General features: G+C 38.7%; 1 protein-coding gene across 1 annotated transcript in view; it reads left to right on the top strand.

Moving 5' to 3' along the window:
- LOC124794633 overlaps positions 1–21309 on the top strand; it is a 188879-nt gene that overhangs the window by 133109 nt on the left and 34461 nt on the right. The window contains exons 14-18 of the mRNA XM_047258140.1: positions 159–357; positions 1192–1346; positions 6773–7058; positions 15399–15513; positions 19585–19876. Of these exons, the coding sequence (XP_047114096.1) occupies positions 159–357; positions 1192–1346; positions 6773–7058; positions 15399–15513; positions 19585–19876 (1047 nt within the window). The remainder of the gene's footprint in view (positions 1–158; positions 358–1191; positions 1347–6772; positions 7059–15398; positions 15514–19584; positions 19877–21309) is intronic.

Raw genomic sequence — 21309 nt, 5'->3', positions numbered from 1 at the left:
AAGCTAACTGACAACGATGCTACTAAAAATAAAAATGCAATTTAAACATTTTGCTGACCTGACCTTTTTAAGTTTTGACTGGGAACTGCTATTATGAGTTACTTCAAAAGTCTTTTAAAATATTATTATTATTATTATTATTATTATTATTATTGTAGGTCGGAGGTATGGAAGTAGACCTGCCAAGGTTGTATCAGACAGTACAAAGTTTTGGTGGACTGAAGGAAGTGATTGAAAAGAAGAAATGGCAGCGAGTTGCTGATGGAATGAAAATACCGAAAGCAGCACAAGACAGGGTTACAAAGTTGGATGATATATATTGCAAATATCTACTTCCATATGACACATTGTCTCCAGGTATTCCTAACACATTCAAATTCCATTGCATTAGGTCACTCCGCATAGAATGCCAAATTTCATGTTTATGCAAATTGAATGCTTGCCAGTATTCTAGAGGTTGTGTTCTGTCAAATACTCAGACTCTGTGACCTTAAAATCCCACTATTCTCCATTTCGTTTGTTTGCTCAGCTGACTTCCTCCCCATATGTTTTTAACATTTTTAATTAATTATTGCTTGGCTTTGTAGTTTTTTTCCAAATTTTTGTATTCGTCCTAAACTTCCTGCGTGTATCTGATATTATTTATGTAGAATTGTCCAAGGCAAATTTCTTTCAGTTGACTTACTTTAGTTCCATGCACCACCGTGATGTAAAAGTATAAAACGACAGTGAAACGGAATTGTTGGCTAATACTTTCTTTCGGGAGGCAGAGTGCCAAGTATTTGGCAAAAGAATCCCTTAGAAGTAGAGAAAAATATAGTTTCGCAGCCATTTTTTTTAGATTTTCCCCAGGTATGTCAATACCAGTGAAGTTGTACATATGCTTCATATGCCACTTGCATCTGACTTGGAAACATTTTTATCTGCAACATGTATTGTATTTTTAGTCTGTCTTTGTGGATGCAACTTGCTCAGCAGAAATACATTATTTTAAAAGCTAAACTACAGCTTTCAGTTGCTTATATATATGCATCTACTGCTTAGCCCCTTCTCTTCACAATGGCTCATCGCCTTTATTCATTCCATAGTTTATCTGCTGTTTTATTAGTGTAAATTGTCTCCATAACTGAAATTATGATACCTAAGTAAGAACAGCAAGTTTTATGTAATAAAGTTGTTTTTGCTATATAGGTGAACGAGAGAAATTGTTTGAGGAAGTGGAGAAAGAATGGGCACTCCGAGAAAGTCGTTTACCCGTACCAGATAATACGTCAAGTACAGGCACGCATGAAGATGATTCGTCAGACGGAGATACAAGTGATGAAAATGAAGAATGTATTGTAAAGGTAGGTGTGTGTGTGTGTGTGTGTGTGTGTGTGTGTGTGTGTGTGTGTGTGTGTGTGTGTGTGTGTTTCCCCCCACCCACCTGTAACCTCCCCCTCACTTATCGACCTTAATGACAGTGAAAAATTAAACCGCGTGTACCTAATGGAAATTTGGGAAAAGCAATCGTCACCGAAGTTAATCTGTCGGTAAAGAGGGAGGAAAGGGTTACATCTAAATGAAAAGAAAAATGCAAATGAAACTAGTGGAAATTAATTTTGAAAAGGGGTAAAGTTAATAAAGAAAGTAAATGTGCGGCCGTTACGTTAACAATTAACTAGCGGTAATTTGAGATTTGGGGGAAATTACGGTCGCCAGTCCTAAGGACAATTACTATAGTAACTGAAAAAGAAAGGTTATTACACATATAATTAGCACTAGAAGCGTGGCAACTGAAGGTTGACACGTGTAGTGTGAAAACCGAAAGTTTGTCAGAAGTAATAAATTTCGCTACACTCTGACTTAATTTAGCAAAAGAACTAATAAAACCGGAAAATCGAAAGTTAATTTAGTGACTGAAGTTAATAGTGAGCTTTCTTTCTGAAGCACATCGAAATTCAGTAAAATACGGTTAGTCTTGGACTACCTCAACAATCATTTCAAAAGCTACTTGAATCTACGCAATTTAGAAATAAGAGATTTAACTTTGAACTTGAGTTAAATGATTCTGAACAATTAACAATAGTAAAATTTAGTACGTACCAAGCTGAGCTGCAGTCACAGGTAAGCTAAAATACAGTAACAAAACTCGCACTCTTAATTTGTGCTTGTGTAATCTAAATATTGTAGGCAGCTATGAATACCTTAACTGAACTCTGAAATTAAGGCAGTGAAATCGAATGATGCTGGCGTTTGAATTTCAAGGACTCTCGGGTTCATTCCGGAAAAGGAAGGGACCGTGCTTGGTAATGCAATTGGGACAATGAGCAACAAAGGTTCATGCTACGTTGCTGTAATTTAGTTATGAAAATGGAACAGTTTGAAAATCTGAGGTCTGCCATACAGTTCTAAAACTTTACGTGCTTCCAGTCTTCCTTGTTGGTTGATTGAAGGTTTGAAGCCGTCGATCGAGGAGGTGGCGACAGTCACTCATTGTCGGCCGTCCCTATTGCAGAAGCTGGATGTTGGCGCGCCTTCTTCTTGACACGGTCACCAGGCGAAAAGGGCTCTTAATGTGCGCCAGCTAATGCTTCCCGTCCACGACACCGTGTCAGAAACTATCATAGCAAGTCGAGCGCAATTACATGCTGCCCAACCCCGAAAGCGCGGCAACTCTCGGGAGCGTCACACAACACACCTGCTCCACTGCACCACCCCAGCCAGACTCCCCCTCTGCCCGCACTCCACGCGACAGAGTTAACACTACCAAAGATTCTAAACACTTTGGTTCTCCACACGACCTATCGATGTATTCGTTCGATAGCATAGTTTTCCCTAGGCCAGACCCAACGTATAAATACAAATAATATTCACAAAACAAACCAATTATAAATCGACATAAATGCATATATATACAAATAGTAAAACAATTACAATATATAAAGACACAGAAATGTCATATCTTGAGGTAACAAAACAAGGGAAAAAAATTATAGTACAATAGATGGAAATAGGAGGATATGCATTTCCAGCGTTACACACCCCCTCCCACCCTGGGCACCAACAGATTTGTCTACAATTTTTTTTCTTTGCTTCCCGATTCAAACTAAATACCTTTCTCCAATAGAGACAAAACAAAGTTTGATGCACTGCACTGCTGTTGTACAGAGTTAACATTTGAGAAAAATGTAAATAAAATATACCCACAGTGGGCATTAATGCACATGCTCATTCATTAGAAGAACCTGTAAAAGGTATTAGTCCACAAATATAGAATACTCAGGTTCTTTGTGTGCATGCTGTTAGATCAGGTGACTACAACAGAAGGAGAAGTGTTCACTTTGCCCTGTTTGCATATACTCTTCAGCAGTCACCATGAATTCAGTATCAGTATGAATTGACTATTCTGTTGTGACTACAACAGAAGGAGAAGTGTTCACTTTGCCCTGTTTGCATATAATCTTCAGCAGTCACCATGAATTCAGTATCAGTATGAATGGTGTCAGGTGTAGAATGTTCATGAGTAATGAGGTGATCAGTTTTCTTCGTACAGCTGTGACTCCTTTTTACCTAGATAAGGCTGCTATTAATAGGGAAACAACCAGACAACAGATATTCATATGGGTTAGAGTTCACAATGACTGACCACAAGTCACTATATTAAATGTTTTCTTAGAGTGTCTTCTGTTGAATTTTTTAGACATGAATCAGTGTAGTCCCCTCACCCGAATTCCTGATGCTCTCTCACTGAGAACAGTGAGGTGTAAATGTCCACATACAATCATTTGAAAGGGGGAAACATTAAATATACAAGGTTCTGAACTTGGCCCACTCCTGTACTTCACCTGTTTAAAAGAATTACAAGAGGCATATAGGCAGTCATTTTTCCCTCGTTCTGTTTGGGAGTGGAACAGGGAGAGAAGATGCTAGTTGTGGTATGAGGTACCCTCCGCCACGCACCATATGGTGGATTGCGGAGTATGTATGTAGATGTTGAAAAATCCTTCAAAATTGGTGATGGTTGATGATGACAAAAGTATAGTGATAAAGGGCTCAAATGAATCTCCACGTGTGAAATTCCCATCCATTCAGGTAGGTAATAAACTGTGATGACGAAAGCACTTGGATAATTTAACCTAAACTTAATAATTTCTCTCATTATGTTTACTTGTGGACAAGATTGCTTTCATATGTTGCATACTTTCACTCAATACTGCCACATGGCATAATTGTATAGGATGAAGCAATTCAGGTCAAAAAAGTCATTGTACAGAAGTGTGCAGCAAGAATATTACATAATGCCTGTTCCAGTGTTTTCAGTGTATAAATAGCTTATAGAGTTCTCTGAAACCAGTAAATTTACAGAAATGCTTAAAGTGAAGCAGTACATAAAAGCAGCAGATGAGTAATATAAGAGCAAAAACATTGGCAGTTTTCGAACTAGTTACCTGTATATGTAATGAAGATGTAATGTCCGCAACTATCAATGTTAGTAGGTCAGCAATCTCTCTCTCTCTCTCTCTCTCTCTCTCTCTCTCTCTCTCTCTCTCTCTCTCTCGCCCCCCACCCCCCCTCATAACATGCAAATTTACATCCTTGGGCAGTCTCAATAAAGTACAAATTACAGCATTATTTGTATCCACAGATAAGTGTTTTTACAGTATTCTCCAATTGATAGTTGCTCCAGTCCTGGGTGGTACCGAATTACATGGGGAATGCTCATCTGTGGCCAGATGGTGGGACTTTGGGAAAGTCCCACCATCCAGCCACAGAGGATCATTCCCCTCATAATTCAGAACCACCCAGGACTGGAGCAACTAAATTACATTCTCTGCCAGGGTTTCGACTACCTCTCATCATGCCCTGAAATGAGAAATGTCCTGCCCACTATCCTTCCCACCCCTCCAACAGTGGTATTCTGTTGTCCACCGAACCTAAACAATATACTCGTCCATCCCTACACAACCCCTTAATGCTCATACCCCTGTAATAGACCTAGATACAAGACTTGTCCCGTACATCCTCCCACCACCACCACCACCACCACCACCATCACCACCACCACCTATTCCAGTTCGGTCACAAACATCACCTAACCTTTCAAAGGCAGGGCTACATGTGAAACCAGTCATGTGATCTACAAGCTAAGCTGCAACCACTGTGCTGCATTCTATGTGGGCATGACAACCAACAAGCTGTCTGTCTGCATGAATGGCCACCGACAAACTGTGGCCAAGGAACAAGTGGACCACCTTGTTGCTGAGCATGCTGCCAAAAATGACATCCTTCATTCCAATGACTGCTTCACAGCCTGTGCCATATGGATCCTTTCCGCTAACACCAGCTTTTCTGGATTGTACAGGTGCTAACTTTCCCTGCAGTATATCATACGTTTCTGTAACCATCCTGGCGTCAACCTTCATTAGTCATTGTCCTTTCCCATCCAGCCCCCTTCCTTGTTCTCATTCCAGTACTACACAGTCCTCATTTCACCATCGCACCAAGTCTTTTTACTTCTCTCCTTTTCCGCTAAACCCCCGCCCGTCCCCCCTCCATCTAAACTCCCAACTGCACATAGCTGCCCTGCCCTACCCTCTCTCCGCCTCATCCGTGCACACTCCCCAGCAGCATGTCACTGTCTGCCACCCCAACCAACTACCCGTCCCCTTCCCCACCCCAGCCTCCTCCTTACCCCACCCAGTCGCCATTCCCATCATGCTGCTCGCAGTGTACCTTCAATTGCCTGAGACTGTAGTCGTGTGTGTGTGTGTGTGTGTGTGAGTGATCTATTGTTGATGAAGGACTTGCTGGCCTAAAGCTTTGTTTGTGACCGTCTTTTTGTTGTTTCTACCTGCGAGTCTGCATCTCCACTGTATAGAGAGTAGCAACTTTCCTTTTCATCGTATTGTTACATTCCATCCTGGATTTTTATTTTTTGATGAAAGCCCTTTTGATATTAGTTTGAAATAGAATTTAAGAGTTAAGCTATGATGCTAATCTCCTTAATACTTGTAGATAGGAATTTTTTTTTTCCATTAAGGAGACATAGTCAACCTGATGCTTCCATGGAAGTCAGTTACCTAAGTACATACCCAAAAATTTACTTGCTGAACAGGTTTTTTTTTTTTTTTTTTTTTACAAAATCTGATCATTTACCATCTTTTGTCTATTTGGACGACTATGTTTAAAGTGAATAATATTTGTTTTTTGTATGTTAAACTTTTAAGTTACCACTTTAAGGGAGCTGTTTCATATTCAATAAATTTTGTAATCTCTTCAGTATGATTGGGTTAGATGCCTGCGCAGTAGACACAGGGTGTGTCATGGCGTATGTAGTGATCAGGTGCTTACTGTCTAGAGCACCTAGGGAATGCATTTACATGCCATATGACTAGAATCTGAAATGGAGCCCCAAAGGGACACCAACATGTATATTTCATATTCTAAGATATCTCCTGTCAAGTTTTTCTCCATTGTCATACATAATTTTGTACACTGTTGTCTGCCTTCTTAACATGTTTTTGGTAATTGCAAAGTAGTCTGCAATTGTGCTTTCTATGTGTTTGTATATAACTTACTCATTTTGTATGCTGGATGGTTTGGATTTACAAAACACAATTTGTGAATGAATGAATCAGTCGTTCATGCCCACTCAAACACACAACTTCATAGTTGTAAGTGAAATTTTCTAAAGTGTGAAATTACAATAATGCAGTATCTTTAATTTTTGATTTTTTTGGTAGTATTCATTTTATCGTCTTCTGATGAAATTATTATATTCCATTTACAGGGTCGAAGCATGGCTCTCAGTGCATTTTACCGGATTGCAAGGAATACTATGGCCATGTGGTTTAAGCAGCCAGAACCCCTTGCATCTGAAGTGGAGCAGGAATTCTGGAAGCATGTGGTGTCCCGGCAGGCACATGTCTGCGTCCATTCTGGTTCTATTGATTCCAGTGGCTGGGGCTATGGGTTTCCTGTATCAAAGAATAGCCCATTTGCAAAGCACCCATGGAATCTGAAAGTTCTCACGAACAATAGTGGTTCTGTTCTACGTTCTCTTGGTCCAGTGATGGGTGAGTAGTACTTCTAATGCAGTAAGGTAGTAACATATTTAGATGGTAAGGATGTATTCAGTTGAAAATTAATGAATGGTGTGTTTTGTCTTGCTGATGAAAAGCTATTTTATTTTTAAAAAGTCATGATTAGCCACTAACAGTTGCTGAACAAGTTTTTCTTTTTTATACAACCTGTTTTGGTCTACAGATCATCATCAGATAGCCTGTATAACAATGGAAGAACACATGAAATACATTACAAATTGAACTTTCTTTATATCACTAACTGCCACATATTTAAGAAAAACTTGCATAATGTAATGTTATGTACACACACAAAATCTTTACAAGCGCTTACAAGGTGCTATGAAATCAATGGGTTCAAATAATATAAAATCCTTAACTCGTCACTGGAAATAAAAGTGCAACACATAAAGTAATGTAACGGAATGTGTCAATACATATCACGAAATACTTAGATACATTGCATACATACAGCTTTATCTGTTGTCAAACTGTAATATAACTTTTGTTGTTAGCAATGAAATTCCACCAGACACTGCTTTCCTTCAGGTTTTATTAATAATCAACGTACAACATTACGAGAGGGAGCACTCAACATACTGCCAACTCCACAGCTTATTACAGTTTACAAGTCAAACCAAAGATGACCCAGGTGTCTACATACATCGATAGCTACACATAATCACAATTTTAAAGCACAGCATGGAAAAAGTTTGTTTTTCAACATTTTTCATGAAAAATGTAACTTTTTGCACATTATGTCAACTTACTGGCCAACACAAAAAAATTGAGGCATGTAGGTAAACTCATTAGTGAGTAGTAGGTATCTGAAAACAGGGAAATTGGCACCTGAATAATGACCAGGTACCCTAGAGTCTTCAGAATTTATCAAAAATGATTAGAGTTAAGACAATGCTAGGGGCAGTTTTAGTATCAAGACATGTAGGTATCCATGTACCAAATATGACTAAATTCTAAAATATTCACCTTAGGACCCACCAAAATATCTGTGTTTTTACACGGAATGACTCATATGATTCCAGTGACTGTTACCCATTTCGTAATGATTGACCCCTGACTTGGAGCTCATATTGTGATTACATCACACAGTGAACATTGACGTGTTGTACTTTGCCAGAATAGTCTTTAAGTGTCTGCCTTTACTTGATTTGTGAATATTAGAGTGTAATTGGAATGAGGACAGCATATGTGGTAATATTTAAGAGGAAGCATGCTTTTTTGAACATTTTCCCCTGAGTGTCAACCTTAAGGGGTCATAGAAGCCAGACCATGATTAGGAGAATAATTTCCTTTGCACACTTTATAGCTACAAGCTTTTTCTATTTGCAGGCAGATGTTTGCTGTTTTCAGAGCAGACATTTCATCACTATAGCGTCAAATGTGAGATGCTGTGATTGCACTTACCATTGTAGCTATAACAGCAAAGAGAGCATGGGCACAAAGCTTGAACTTTTGTTAATTACATCGTATGTCATGCTCCCTGTTAGGGATGCCAGTTATCTCTGAAACAACCAGTTTTCAGTCCCCCCTCCCACCATTTTTTTCTGTATCCACTTTAACATAGCTGTTAAAATTGTTCAAAATAACTGGTACCTAAAATAAACAATTTTTGGTTTTTTATTGCTGTTATTTCCAGTAATAAATATAGACATTGACGAAGATTGAAAAATTCTAAGACTTTCTCAGACTTTTGCATTATACATTTCAAGATATGTGTAACCAAAATATCAAATAAAATAGGCAAATAAGAGAAAACTTAGTCCATTCACCACTCACTGCTTTTCTTGAAAAGTGATTGAGAGATTGAATATACAAAAAACACCAATATTCTCCCATTTATTTTAATGTTTGAAACTGCTCAAAAATCATGTTGTAGTCGAGGATCTTAGTAGTACCTGGAAATCACAAATAGCCAGTGCTAAAGGGTGAAGGCTGAAGTTTGATATCTCAATTTTTCATGTTAAGTTGTCCATTTCCAAGGGCGGCAAGCAGATAAAGGCATATTACAGAGACACAGGCAGCAGATCAGCTATTTTCTATTTGTATTATGAGCTGTGGGATTGTTAAATTTTTAATTTATTACTGTTGCCATAATTTCCATGCTGAAATTTCCTGGCAAATTACAACTGTGTGTCAGGCCAAGGCTTGAACTCGGGTCCTTTAACTTTCACAGGCAAGTGCTCTGCCAACTGGACTACTAAAACGTGACTCACGAACCATCCTCACAGCTGTACTTCTGCCATTTCCTCATCTCCTACCTTCCAAACTTCACAGAATCTTCACTCATATCAGTAAAGTCTTCCACTTCAGTCTTGAACTTTTCCAATATGCCTGCTGCTGCTGGAAACTGCTTTTCCACATATAAGTTATGAATTTTCTTTCTTATGACTCTGTGTTTAAACTTGCTGAATGCAAACTTCATTCGCCCACCAGAACTCTCTCTCTCTCTCTCTCTCTCTCTCTCTCTCTCTCTCTCTCTCTAAATACAAGGCATAACCAATTTTTTGTTTTGCTTTTAATTGCTATTATTTCCAGTAATAAACATAGGCATTGAACGAAGATTGAAAGACTCTGAGATCTCCTCAGGCTTTTACATTATACATTGCAAGATACATAGAATCAAAATATCAAATGACGTAGTCAAGTAAGAGAAAACTTAGTCCATCCACCACTCACTGCTTCTCTAGAAAAGTGATTGAGAGATCGAATACTACAAAAATCACAGGTATTATCCTATTGATTTTAACACTGCTCAAAAATCATGTTGTAGTTGAAAATCTTAGCAGTACCTATTCTCTCTATACTCTCGAAATTTGCTTCCTTGTAATTTCCTTACTATTGAGGCATTCTTCTCTTTTCTGTACTGACTGAGATACAGAATTCCTTGATCTGTTCTTTTTCATCCTCAAAGTAAGCACAGGCACAAAATACCATTGACTTTTCACAATTTGGTAATTGATGCACAATTTCACACAAGTACAAGGCAAGTAATTATATCATGAAGGCCGTCTCATATGAGTACACAACAACAAATGACAACAAGATTGTTTCATATCTGTCAGGAAGCCCCAATGTAGATACTGCAACAATGAACACTGAAATGGAAAAACTGTTTAGAGGTCCAGTAACATAGCATCTGCGAGCCCAGAATGAAAAAACTAATGATTTAAACATGCCCATAAAAACATAATAGCTGTGAAAGGTAATGACAGAGCTTCCATTTATACTTCTCATCTTGCTCAAATGTGTTGCCATAGGGGAAACTATGTAAATCTATCCACCTTTAAGAGGGGTGCTTGAAAAGTTCATGCAAAAATAAAAACTACTTACATGTTTGGGATAAACCTTTTTTATTTTTCAACATAGTCTCCTTTTAGACTTATACACTTCATCCAACATTGTTCTAATTTGTTGATCCCTTCCGAATAATAGAAATTGTCCAAGTCTGCAAAACAGCTATTGGTTGCTGCAATCACCTCCTCGTTTGAATAAAATCTTTGTCCCACCCGCCATTTCTTCAATTTGGGGAACAAATAGTAGTCCGAGGGAGCCACGTCTGGAGAATAGGGTGGATGTGAAATGAGTTGGAATCCTATTTCCATTAATTTTGCGACCACAACTGCTGAAGTGTGTGCTGGTGCATTGTCGTGATGGAAAAGGACTTCTTTGCAGTCCAATCACTGGCGTTTTTCTTGCAGCTCTGTTTTCAAATGCTCCAATAATGATGAATAATATGCACCTGTAATAGTTTTACCCTTTTCCAGATAGTCAATGAGGATTATTCCTTGTGAATACCAAAGGACAGTCGCCGTAACCTTTCCGGCCGAAGGAGTGGTCTTCGGCTTTTTTTGTGCAGATTCTCCCTTGGTAACCCATTGTTTAGATTGTTGTTTGGTCTCAGGAGTATAGTAATGTATCCATGTTTCATCCACAGTGACGAAGTGATGCTTAAAGTCCTGCGGATTCTTCCTGAACAGCTGCAAACCATCCTTGCAACACTTCACACAATTCTGTTTTTGGTCAAGCATGAGCAATCGCAGAACCCATCTTGTGGATAGCTTTCTCATGTCCAAATGTTTATGCAAAATATTATGTACCCGTTCATTCGAGATGCCCACAGCACTATCAATCTCACGCACCTTAACTCTTCTGTCATCCATCACCATATCATGTTATCAATGATTTCTGGAGTCGTAACCTCCACAGGGTGCCCAGAATGTTCACCATCACTTGTGCCCATATGGCCACTCTGAAAATTTTGAAACCACTTATAAACTGTTCTAATTGAAGGTGCAGAGACACCGTAATGTTTATCAAGCTTCTCTTTAGTCTCCCGAGACATTTTGCCTTTCGTAAAGTAATGTTTAATCACCACACAAAATTCTTTCCGTCCATTTTTTGACAATCACTCAACTTCCTTGATTCACACGAATGCCAAACACAAAGAAATAGACCAATATGGCTGAAACTCAGTGTGCGTTCTTTCCAAAGATGCTACTAACTAAACATGACCTCGACATGCGCCAGTGGTGCCATCTCTCGGGCTTTGCACAAACTTTTCAAACGCCCCTCGTATTAAGACAGAATCACTATTGAGAAAACAACAAAAACTGCCTTCAAGTAGACAATGGTTTCTCTTTATACTGTTAACATAATTGTGACCTGGCTTCTGTGTCTCTCCAAGGTTGACACTCGCCAAAACATGCACAAAAGAGCTTTCTTGTAAATATTACTGCAGATGTCACCCCTTTTCAACTAAAAAGTGATATTAGTACACCAGATAAAAGTAAACATTGCTGCAATTCCAACGAGATAAAGCACATAAATTTTCATCAGGTAGCCAGATAAGAAGCTCAAAACGAAGGAGTCAAATGTTATGAAATAGGTAGTAGTATATTTATGATTATTCAAGTTCGGTATCATAAAACTACATTTTATTTCTTGCTTACGACTGGATTGTCATGAGTACTTTAATCAGAAAAATACAATGAAGTTATTATGGATATAACCGAAACAAAGTGAGAAAATAACGTGTTGTTTGAATTTACCAATTTATTATAGTTAGTTGTGATTATGAATTGTATCATTGCTAGAATTTGTTGCTTAGTTATTCTGATTGGAATTAGGTTATTAGGTTTAGTTATTCTGATAGGTTTTAACTGATTGTAAAACAAGATTTTTTCCCCATCAAAAACTACAGGGTCATATTACATTCACATATTAAACAATTGCTGCTGCGTTCAACTTTTTTATGTTCTTTAAAAGATTAATATAGGGGTCATGTTACATTTAAAGATGAATGTTTGGAAGTTGAGATCATATGCAGTTATATTTTGAAAATGTCCGAAAGAGAATGTTGAGATCAGCTTGGCTAAGGACTAGGACAAATGTGGGGAGGAGAATGGTAAGTGGGCAGCACAATTCGTAGTGCTGCCAACAGTGAATGTTTGATGAAAGCAAGAGACAAAGGAGTATTCTCAAATTCTAATGTCAATATGAAAGAGAAATTCACTGTGTATCTGGGGAAAACAGTTGAGTTCTCTGGTCCCACGCAAATCACAACCTTAGAAATTGCAGCATATAAGAAACAGCCAAATATTTATGACATCCAAGATTATAAGCTTGCTCTCGTAACCCCCATCCTCTGGCATGGGCTAACTTACGGTTAACACACTGTAGAAATACAAGGCCTCCTTTTCTCGCCTCTCATTGGTTAGGTGTAACTATCATCCAAGATAATGACACCAGAGATGATAATGATGGTGGTGGTGTTGGTGGTGATTAAAAATAATGATACCACACACGATTGCCTTAGATAGAAAGCTAAAAAGGAATAGACGAGAGTAGTTTAACAATTTAAGTAAATCTGCTTATGATACACTGCATTTCATTTTAGTCAAGGAGTACATTGTAACATCATACTTCATTGAATAGCGAACGTATGACCCAATTTTCTGTCTGCCCATCTGTTTGCAACAGATCAATAAAATTTGGAAAACACCACCAAAAATGTGAATCTTCAGGTTTTGGCGGCGCAAAGACTGTTCCATTAAGTTTCGGGTGTGCAGCCGCAAGAAATCTCCTTCTTCTTCTAATATTTCGGCTGTGTAACGTTCAGCCATCTTCGGCACAGAGAGGATGGCACTTTGGGACATGTAGGAAGCCGACGCCCACCGATCTGTATTTACGTGCAAATAGCTGCCACCATCCTGCCCAGACAATGAGTGTTCTCCGAACTTTGACTCACAGATCGCATATTGTTTCTGACAAAAGCAGTCTGCAAGATGAACCCAATGGGTACTCTCCACAACAAATACAGAGGGCACTGAAAATGAAACCGAAAGAGGTCACAAAGAAAGCAGAAGAAGATGAAGAAACCTTTAAATCAATGGCCTTCCTGCCATATGTGGGTAGCCTCTCATCAAAAATAGGACGCATTCTCGGCAGACACAAAGTAAAAGTGATTTTTCGTCCTCCACCCAAGACAGCCGCACTCGTGGGCTCCGTCGAAGATGATTTGCTGCTCCGAAAATCTGGAGTTTACAAAATTCCATGTGAATGTGGCCTTTCTTACATCGGACAAACAACTCGTACTGTCCAAGAAAGATGTACAGAACACCGGAGGTACACACGACTTTTACAACCTAACAAGTCAGCAGTTGCAGAGCACTGTATTGATAATGGTCACAGTATGTTGTATGACAACGTCGAAATTTTGGCAACTGCATCATCCTTTTGGGACTCGATAGTGAAGGAGGCAATTGAAATTCACTTGACGACGAATTTAATTAATAGAGATAGTGGTTTCAATCTTGATAAATCCTGGAATCCGGCACTTGCCTTAATAAACTTGCAAAGACGTTGTCACAGTGCAGCTCACAATGATATATCGATATGCCAACACAGATCAACTGCGGAGTCATAGATACAACTCGCGCATTATGCACGTCTCTGCCGCCCAACGTCTCTGGTGCATTTGCATCTGTGGCCGCACGCCCGGTAAAACAGTATAAAGGCACGAAGCGAGCACTGGAGCGGCAGTCTTGCGACTCACTCTGAAGATGGCTGAACGTTACACAGCCGAAATATTAGAAGAAGAAGGAGATTTCTTGCGGCTGCACACCCGAAACTTAATGGAACACCATCAAAAATCTTCATCTACTGAAAATTAGGCTATCATTTTCTGAGTTAACATGTTCACTTTGTGAATGAATCAAAATCATACTTTTATAATGGCAACGGAAAGTCTTGACAAAACATATTTCTGTTTATTTATTTATTTTATTTAGTGAAGGTAACAACACACTGAAAAGTACAGGCATTGAATCATTGACAGGGACGAAACAAGACAAAAAATTTCGCTAGCTTTCGGACAAATTCTTTTTTGAGATGGATTACACACACACACACACACACACACACACCAAAAGAGAGAGGATAGAATCAAAGAAAGATATCTGAATAGAGAGGGAGAAGAAAGGATACCAAAGTATGTTTTATAATCTATGTTTTCTATAGTATAAGAGATTTTATAAGGCCAAGAAAGTTTTATCAGCTAAGCATAGAATAATATAAGATATTTTGGAAGACAATGAAAATGTTTGTGCAAAAACACTCATTTGACAAGGCTTACTCAGTAGATCAGCAGCCAGATAATAGTTTGTACCATTCACATCCCATCTGGCATCCAGCCTGTATCCAGAATTTGTCAGTACCACAATCACTAAGAATTCTAGGAGCATTTATTTGCAAAGTCCTTGTAGCACAGTTGTTGTTGTAAATGAGTCCTTCCAGCGAGTACTGAAGGGCATTGGCTTGCTGAAGTATGCTGACCAGAAGTGACCGTAGATGCCTTTAGTGCAATGCCTGACCACTGGACACTTCGTGCCCACAATACCCACTTCGGCCTTCAGACATAGACACATGCCCAGAGCAAGATGAGCTGCTCCCTAGTGTGTTAAACACACCTTTAGCTGCATGATCATTTCTCAAAGTTCTGTACTGATATTACTTTTAGAAAGTAACTTAACATTCTCTCCCCCCAAGTGTGGTAATCCAGTAAGGTATACTGGAGCTTTCCTTCGGTGTTAGAAAAATGTGCACCTAATAGCTAACAGCTAATTTTTATTTTCAAATATTATTTTTGTAGAACATTTGAGACAAGATATTCTATATTTCGGGCAGAAGTTCAATGTGAGACCAAGACAAATGGCAAAGTTCAATAAAAAATAAAAATTAAAGTGTCAGGTTAATTAGGACACCACTTTAAATACTGATTACAGTAAGCCATACTAAGCTCAATTTTTTTTTCAGGCGTGACAGTGCCAACCCTCCATGTGGGAATGTTATTCGCAACATGCTGTTGGTACAGAGATCCTCATGGTCTCCCTTGGATTGAATACCTTCACACAGGCGCAAGCAAGATTTGGTAAATTAATGATTCTTACAAATTAAGTTGTGTATCATTTTGTGTTTGTAGTGAAAACTGCTTCGGGTGGTTTCTCGGTTAAAGAAATCGTGTGCTTACAGCTTTGTACTTCACCATATAAACATAAAATTTGGCAAGCTTTTAGATTACTGAAGGAAATATGTTATTTACAAACAAATAGATATATTAAACAATCATAATGTTTAGTTAGTTATGAGAACTGTGAATTGCCTTATTTTTTAATCATTAATATGGCTGTTATTATTTTTTAATCACTAGTATGACTACTATATGTGTGGTGTCTGATCTTTTGGACATGGAAGAAAGAAGAGAGACCACACATATAATTATAATAATTATAATATAAATGCCTTGATGGCATTACATGATACCTTAAGCGAATGCACCCAGGTCCGACCTCTTGTAGGAATCATGCTAAGTGCTGCGAGCAATGAGGATTGTGGACAGTGGATCACTAAGGAAATAGTGTATGAGGGTTTGGGAATTTGGTTTGGATGGAAAGTGTGGTCAGATAGCCAAACAGTTAAGGCGACCACGGGTCCATACAAGCAGAGCGAAGTAAAGGCGAATGGATGAATGCCAATCGCTGTCTGATTATGTGGTTCATTTGGTTTGCGAAAGATCAATGTTGTTATAATTACTAGTGAAATCTATAGATTCAGACTACCAGAGTGGAAATAAATGACTAACAGGTATAACAGGCGAGAAAAATTATGTGTTATCTTCTCGATGTATCCAAGAAAATGAAATTTTGCCAGAAAATTTTTGGCCAGATCGCTACACTAGTAAGGACCACTGTGTGCAGGACCTGTGAGGATGGGTTGTGAGTCGTGCTTGGGTGGCTCAGATGGTAGAGCACTTGCCCACGAAAGGCAAAGGTCCTGAGTTCGAGCCTTGGTCTGGGACACAGTTTTAATCTGCCAGGAAGTTTCATATCAGCGCACACTCCGCTGCAGAGTGAAAATCTCATTCTAGTAAGGACCAGTTGTACAGTCCCCAGCTAGCAACTGCTTAAGTTCTATTCTGGAAGTAATGCGGAAAACGTGTTGTATGAACATGTAACAACGCATAAACGGAGAATAATTGCGGGTTAATTAAACTGCTGATTCTGGCAGCGTTAGTGAAGGTAATCGGCGAACAAATTTTGACAATGGCAGGAATATCTACAGAATTGGTGATGACAAGATTGTTTGTTAGAACAAGGAAGGAGAAGAAACGAAGGTATCACACAAATTATGGAAGAATAAGATGATTCCAAATTTATATAAAAATACTACTTTTCGATCTCATGCTTGAGAAACTGGTGTGTATGAATGAAATGTGAAACTATTTCCTAACATGCAGCTTTTTTGTTGTAGTAGGCCTAATAGGCATTTGATATTGGTACTTCATGAACTTCGTGTTATAAAAATGACCATTTGCGCCAAAACAGTCTTATTTATTTGGTGTGTGTTAAAAAATTGCTGCAGTATTAGAAAGGCCTATTTTGTTTTATCTAGCAGGCAGTGACGAAATAGATGTAATCAGATCGAGGAACCACACCGTTCTTGGGTATTATTTGTATTAACAGCTTTTTCAGTATTAGATAACGACATTTCGATTTTTCATGTAGCAAAACGTTTGATGAACTTTGATGAGGTAATAGATTCTTTCGCAGAAAGGAAAGCACATCATGTAAAGCAGTAGCAAGATTAGAGAGGAAAAAATGCTAGGAGCTAAGGATTGAAGAAATGTGTACTTTCTTTACTTTCTTGCTTGTCTCTTGTCTGAGTTCTTGCTATCCCAATTACAAATAATCCCATCTGCTATTAATTGCAAGATTTTTTTTAAAGAGGGGCAGGTTGTCAAACCAGTCAACTGGAAGCAGGAGAGGCACCACAGGACATTTCAATTCCCACTGTCTTGAATATAGTCTGATGGCATCCATTACAAAATATACTTGTTTCAATTCTGCATAGCAAAATACAGCAATGTGCGATAGAACAATGCTGTATGAAGAGGCGTGGCACTGCACTTCGGCACACTTAAGAGCAAATAACATTCTTACATTTCCTCGAACATGTACGTTTTATGTTTCAGACTTTTCATAAAGATGTGCGCTACGATGTGAATATATTTTTGAAAATTTGATTTTCTTGTAGTACTGACCCAATTCGCAAATATCGGTAGATCCCGGGCTGATATGCAGAGCAGTCTGAGTTATAGTGGATAGTCTCCATGTGACCTGTGTTTACATTTAGTGATTTTGCTTGTTTCCCCTTCATTTATTCTCACGTCAAATGAAAACAAAACTGATATCTGAGGCCGGGAGCTATCAATTTAATTGAAATACATTCACATAATTACGGAAGGCTAAAATATGTTATTAGTTTCAGATTTTATTTTATTTCCACCTTTCTGACAGTCAAGCATTAATCGCCTTGCAGAACAATGAAGTTATTTTTGTGTGTTTGCTAAAGAAATTTGACTTTTATTAACCTTTTCCCCAGAGGCAGTCAGTGTATTTGAAAGAAATGTTTAATTCCACTGGCTGGTTTCAACTGTTCACTGCATTTCAAGTGCACATTTTCATCTTCTAGCACATACGGCATTATGTGATAATAAAGAACCAAACATGATATAATACAGTACTGGTGCTCCAAGAAAATTTACACCCCGAAAACCACACTGAAAAGCTTAATATCAGGTCGAAGTCTACTTCATTGGGAATCTGGACATACAAAGGTGCACTTTGAGTATGCACTTTAAATGTGCACATTTTAGTAAGGGTCATGAAATTACGGCGCTCTTGGAGTATCCTCTGATGTCTTGTTTCTTTTATGACATAATGTATGATCTTTAATGTTTTACATGTACGTACATACGGGCTTTCTAAGTCATGATAGCTGCGCAAGCATGATGTTGCCTGTTACCTGTGCTCTCTGGCAGCTGCTGAAATGAACCTATTTCTAATAAGTTGCGGGAAAATATTGCGAATGGTGGTTTGAAAAGTGTTACTTTCAAAGTAAGTATCCTTTTACGTAAGTTGAACTATTTGCGAGAATGTACCATGAATTTCTTAAATCACAGAGCGTTTGATTCTCATTTAAAAATCAACTCTTTGATGATGAGCCATTTAGAAGAATGTCAAACCCTGAAGATCAGACATTTATGTCATTATTAAAAATTTTACTGCCACATTTGTGTGATATATCTTAAAGTGTAACATGGGCAAAAAAAAATCAACATTATATGTGAAAGCTTAGCTTCTCTTGCAGCTTATTAACCATAGAGACCAATATTATATGTGTAGCAACATTATGTATATTAATTTAAACTATTAACTTTCCCTGTTTGTGTGTTCGTGTTATGTAACAGTGATGTTGCTGTTGGCTGACTACATCACGTGTCCTATGCTCTGAATATCCACTGTCATTGACTGTCAAGATCACTTGACATGAGCTATGACTGGCTTACAAAAGTGCATTAATTTCAATGATTCAGAAAGCAATATGCGGTGTTTGTTGGAATAATCCCAATGTATACTTTCATAATATGAAAATACGCAGTGTACAGGTTGGTGCACATCAAAGATATTTCCAAAACGTGTCTTTTTCCCTGAGTTTCATTTTCTAAAGTACCAGGAAATTCTACACTCTTGTATAAAACCTTAACCATTCAAAGGGTTGATAAGTTTTGCAGTTCCGCAGGAAAATATACTGTCACTTAACACGGAAAAAGTGTGTTTCACCCGGGAGAAAGTGTATTTTTAACCGGGAAATCTGGGAAAAATCAAGGAATTTTTTTTCCTTGTTCGCATATACACTCTGAATTAATATTGGTAGACTATCTACCCTCTGCCACATTCCATACAGATGAATATGTAGATCAGTAGTTAAGTACACAAGAGTTTATTGCCGGTGCACCACAACTAGAAGTGTTGCATTGCAGGTAAAAGTTTACAGGTTGTATATTGTACTACAATTAGGTAACTTTGAAGGACATACGTCTATAATTTTTTCCATTTCTGTTGTTCAGACAATTTACACTGAAGCTCAACTTTTCTTGCAGGTATGGCATACCCGACACCTACAGTACAGCATTCAGGAACGCTCTCGGGAAACTGGTGCCACGTTATTGCCGCAATCGCACCATCTGGTTGCCTTCTGACACTGCCATGGTGCCGCCCCCAATGCTCGTGCAACACGGTGTGTCTCTCTGCCATACTGTCCAAGAGCCAGGCCAGTTCATCATTGTCTTCCCACGAGCCTTCACTTCAAGCATTTGCACAGGATACCTGGTTTCTGAGAGTGTCTATTTTGCTCAGCCACATTGGCTTGACACTGCTGAGCAGGTTTTTAAGGTAAGTATGTTTTTCCTTTTTAGGTAGTACTTTTGAGAGAGAACAAAATGTAAAAGTAAGTTTTATAAATAGGTGGAGAGGTGACATGTAAAAATAATTGAAAACAAGTGACAAACATTGAACGCATGATATACTATCTAGGGGGAGGGGATTAATTTCTTGGATGTAGGTCACCTATAGCACTTCCAGGGATGGGAGTGGTGGTAGGAGAAGGAAGGGCTGACATGTAAGCATACATCTGGAACACATGTGTAATTCAAACCAAACTTCATACACACTGATGGGGAAAAAAGGTTGGTAGGCATGTTTCTACACCTGAAGGTTGATGTTTATTCAAATATCGCACCAGTCTCCTATAAGAGTGGCGCTAGTAGCACCATTACGAGGATGCAAATCAGGTTTTCTTTTAATACATGCTGTAACAGAATGAGAATGAACGTTTTAAGTTGATGTTAGTCAAGAATGCCTTTAAGACAACGAAGAAGTCATTATCAACCACCAGTGAGTTGAATGAGGTTGTTTAATAGTCCTACAAGGAGCTGGAGGTTCCTTTTGTGATACTGCAGAAAGACTCGGCAGGAATGTAGTCGTCGTACATGATGACATACAGTGGGGGTCACGAGAATGTACGGTTGCAAGAAAATTGGGCTCCAGACAGCCATGTGGCACTACTGACAAGGGAACAATGGATAGGCCTTGAAAAACTGAACACAGATCAATCGAGAAAACAGGAAGAAGTTGTGTGGAACTATGAAAAAATAAGCAAAATATACAAACTGAGTAGTCCATGTGCATGATAGGCAACATCAAGGACGATGTGAGCTCAGGAGCGCCGTGGTCCCGTGGTTAGCGTGAGCAGCTGCGGAACGAGAGGTACTTGGTTCAAGTCTTGCCTCGAGTGAAAAGTTTAATTTTTTATTTTCAGTTTATGTGACAAACTCTTATGTTTTCATCACTTTTTGGGAGTGATTATCACATCCACAAGAAAACCTAAATCGGGCAAGGTAGAAGGATCTTTTTACCCATTCGCCAAGTGTACACGTTAGGTGGGTCGACAACATATTCCTGTCGTGACGCACATGCCGTCACCAGTGTTGTATAGAATATATCAGACGCGTTTTCCTGTGGAGGAATCGGTTGACCTATGACCTTGCGATCAAATGTTTTCGGTTCCCATTGGAGAGGCACGTCCTTTCATCTACTAATCGCAAGGTTTTGCGTTGCGGTCCCAAAACACAGACACTAAAGTTATTATAGTGAACAGAGATATCAATGAACGAACGGACAGATCATAACTTTGCGAAAATAAAAAAAGTAAACTTTTCACTCGAGGGAAGACTTGAACCAAGGACCTCTCGTTCCTCAGCCACTCACGCTAACCATGGGACCACGCCGCTCCTGAGCCCACACTCTCCTTGATGTTGCCTATCTTG

The sequence above is a fragment of the Schistocerca piceifrons genome, chromosome 4 (genome assembly GCF_021461385.2).
Source record: "Schistocerca piceifrons isolate TAMUIC-IGC-003096 chromosome 4, iqSchPice1.1, whole genome shotgun sequence".
NCBI classification, from domain to species: domain Eukaryota; kingdom Metazoa; phylum Arthropoda; class Insecta; order Orthoptera; family Acrididae; genus Schistocerca; species Schistocerca piceifrons.
This window is presented reverse-complemented; position numbering and strand designations above follow the sequence as displayed.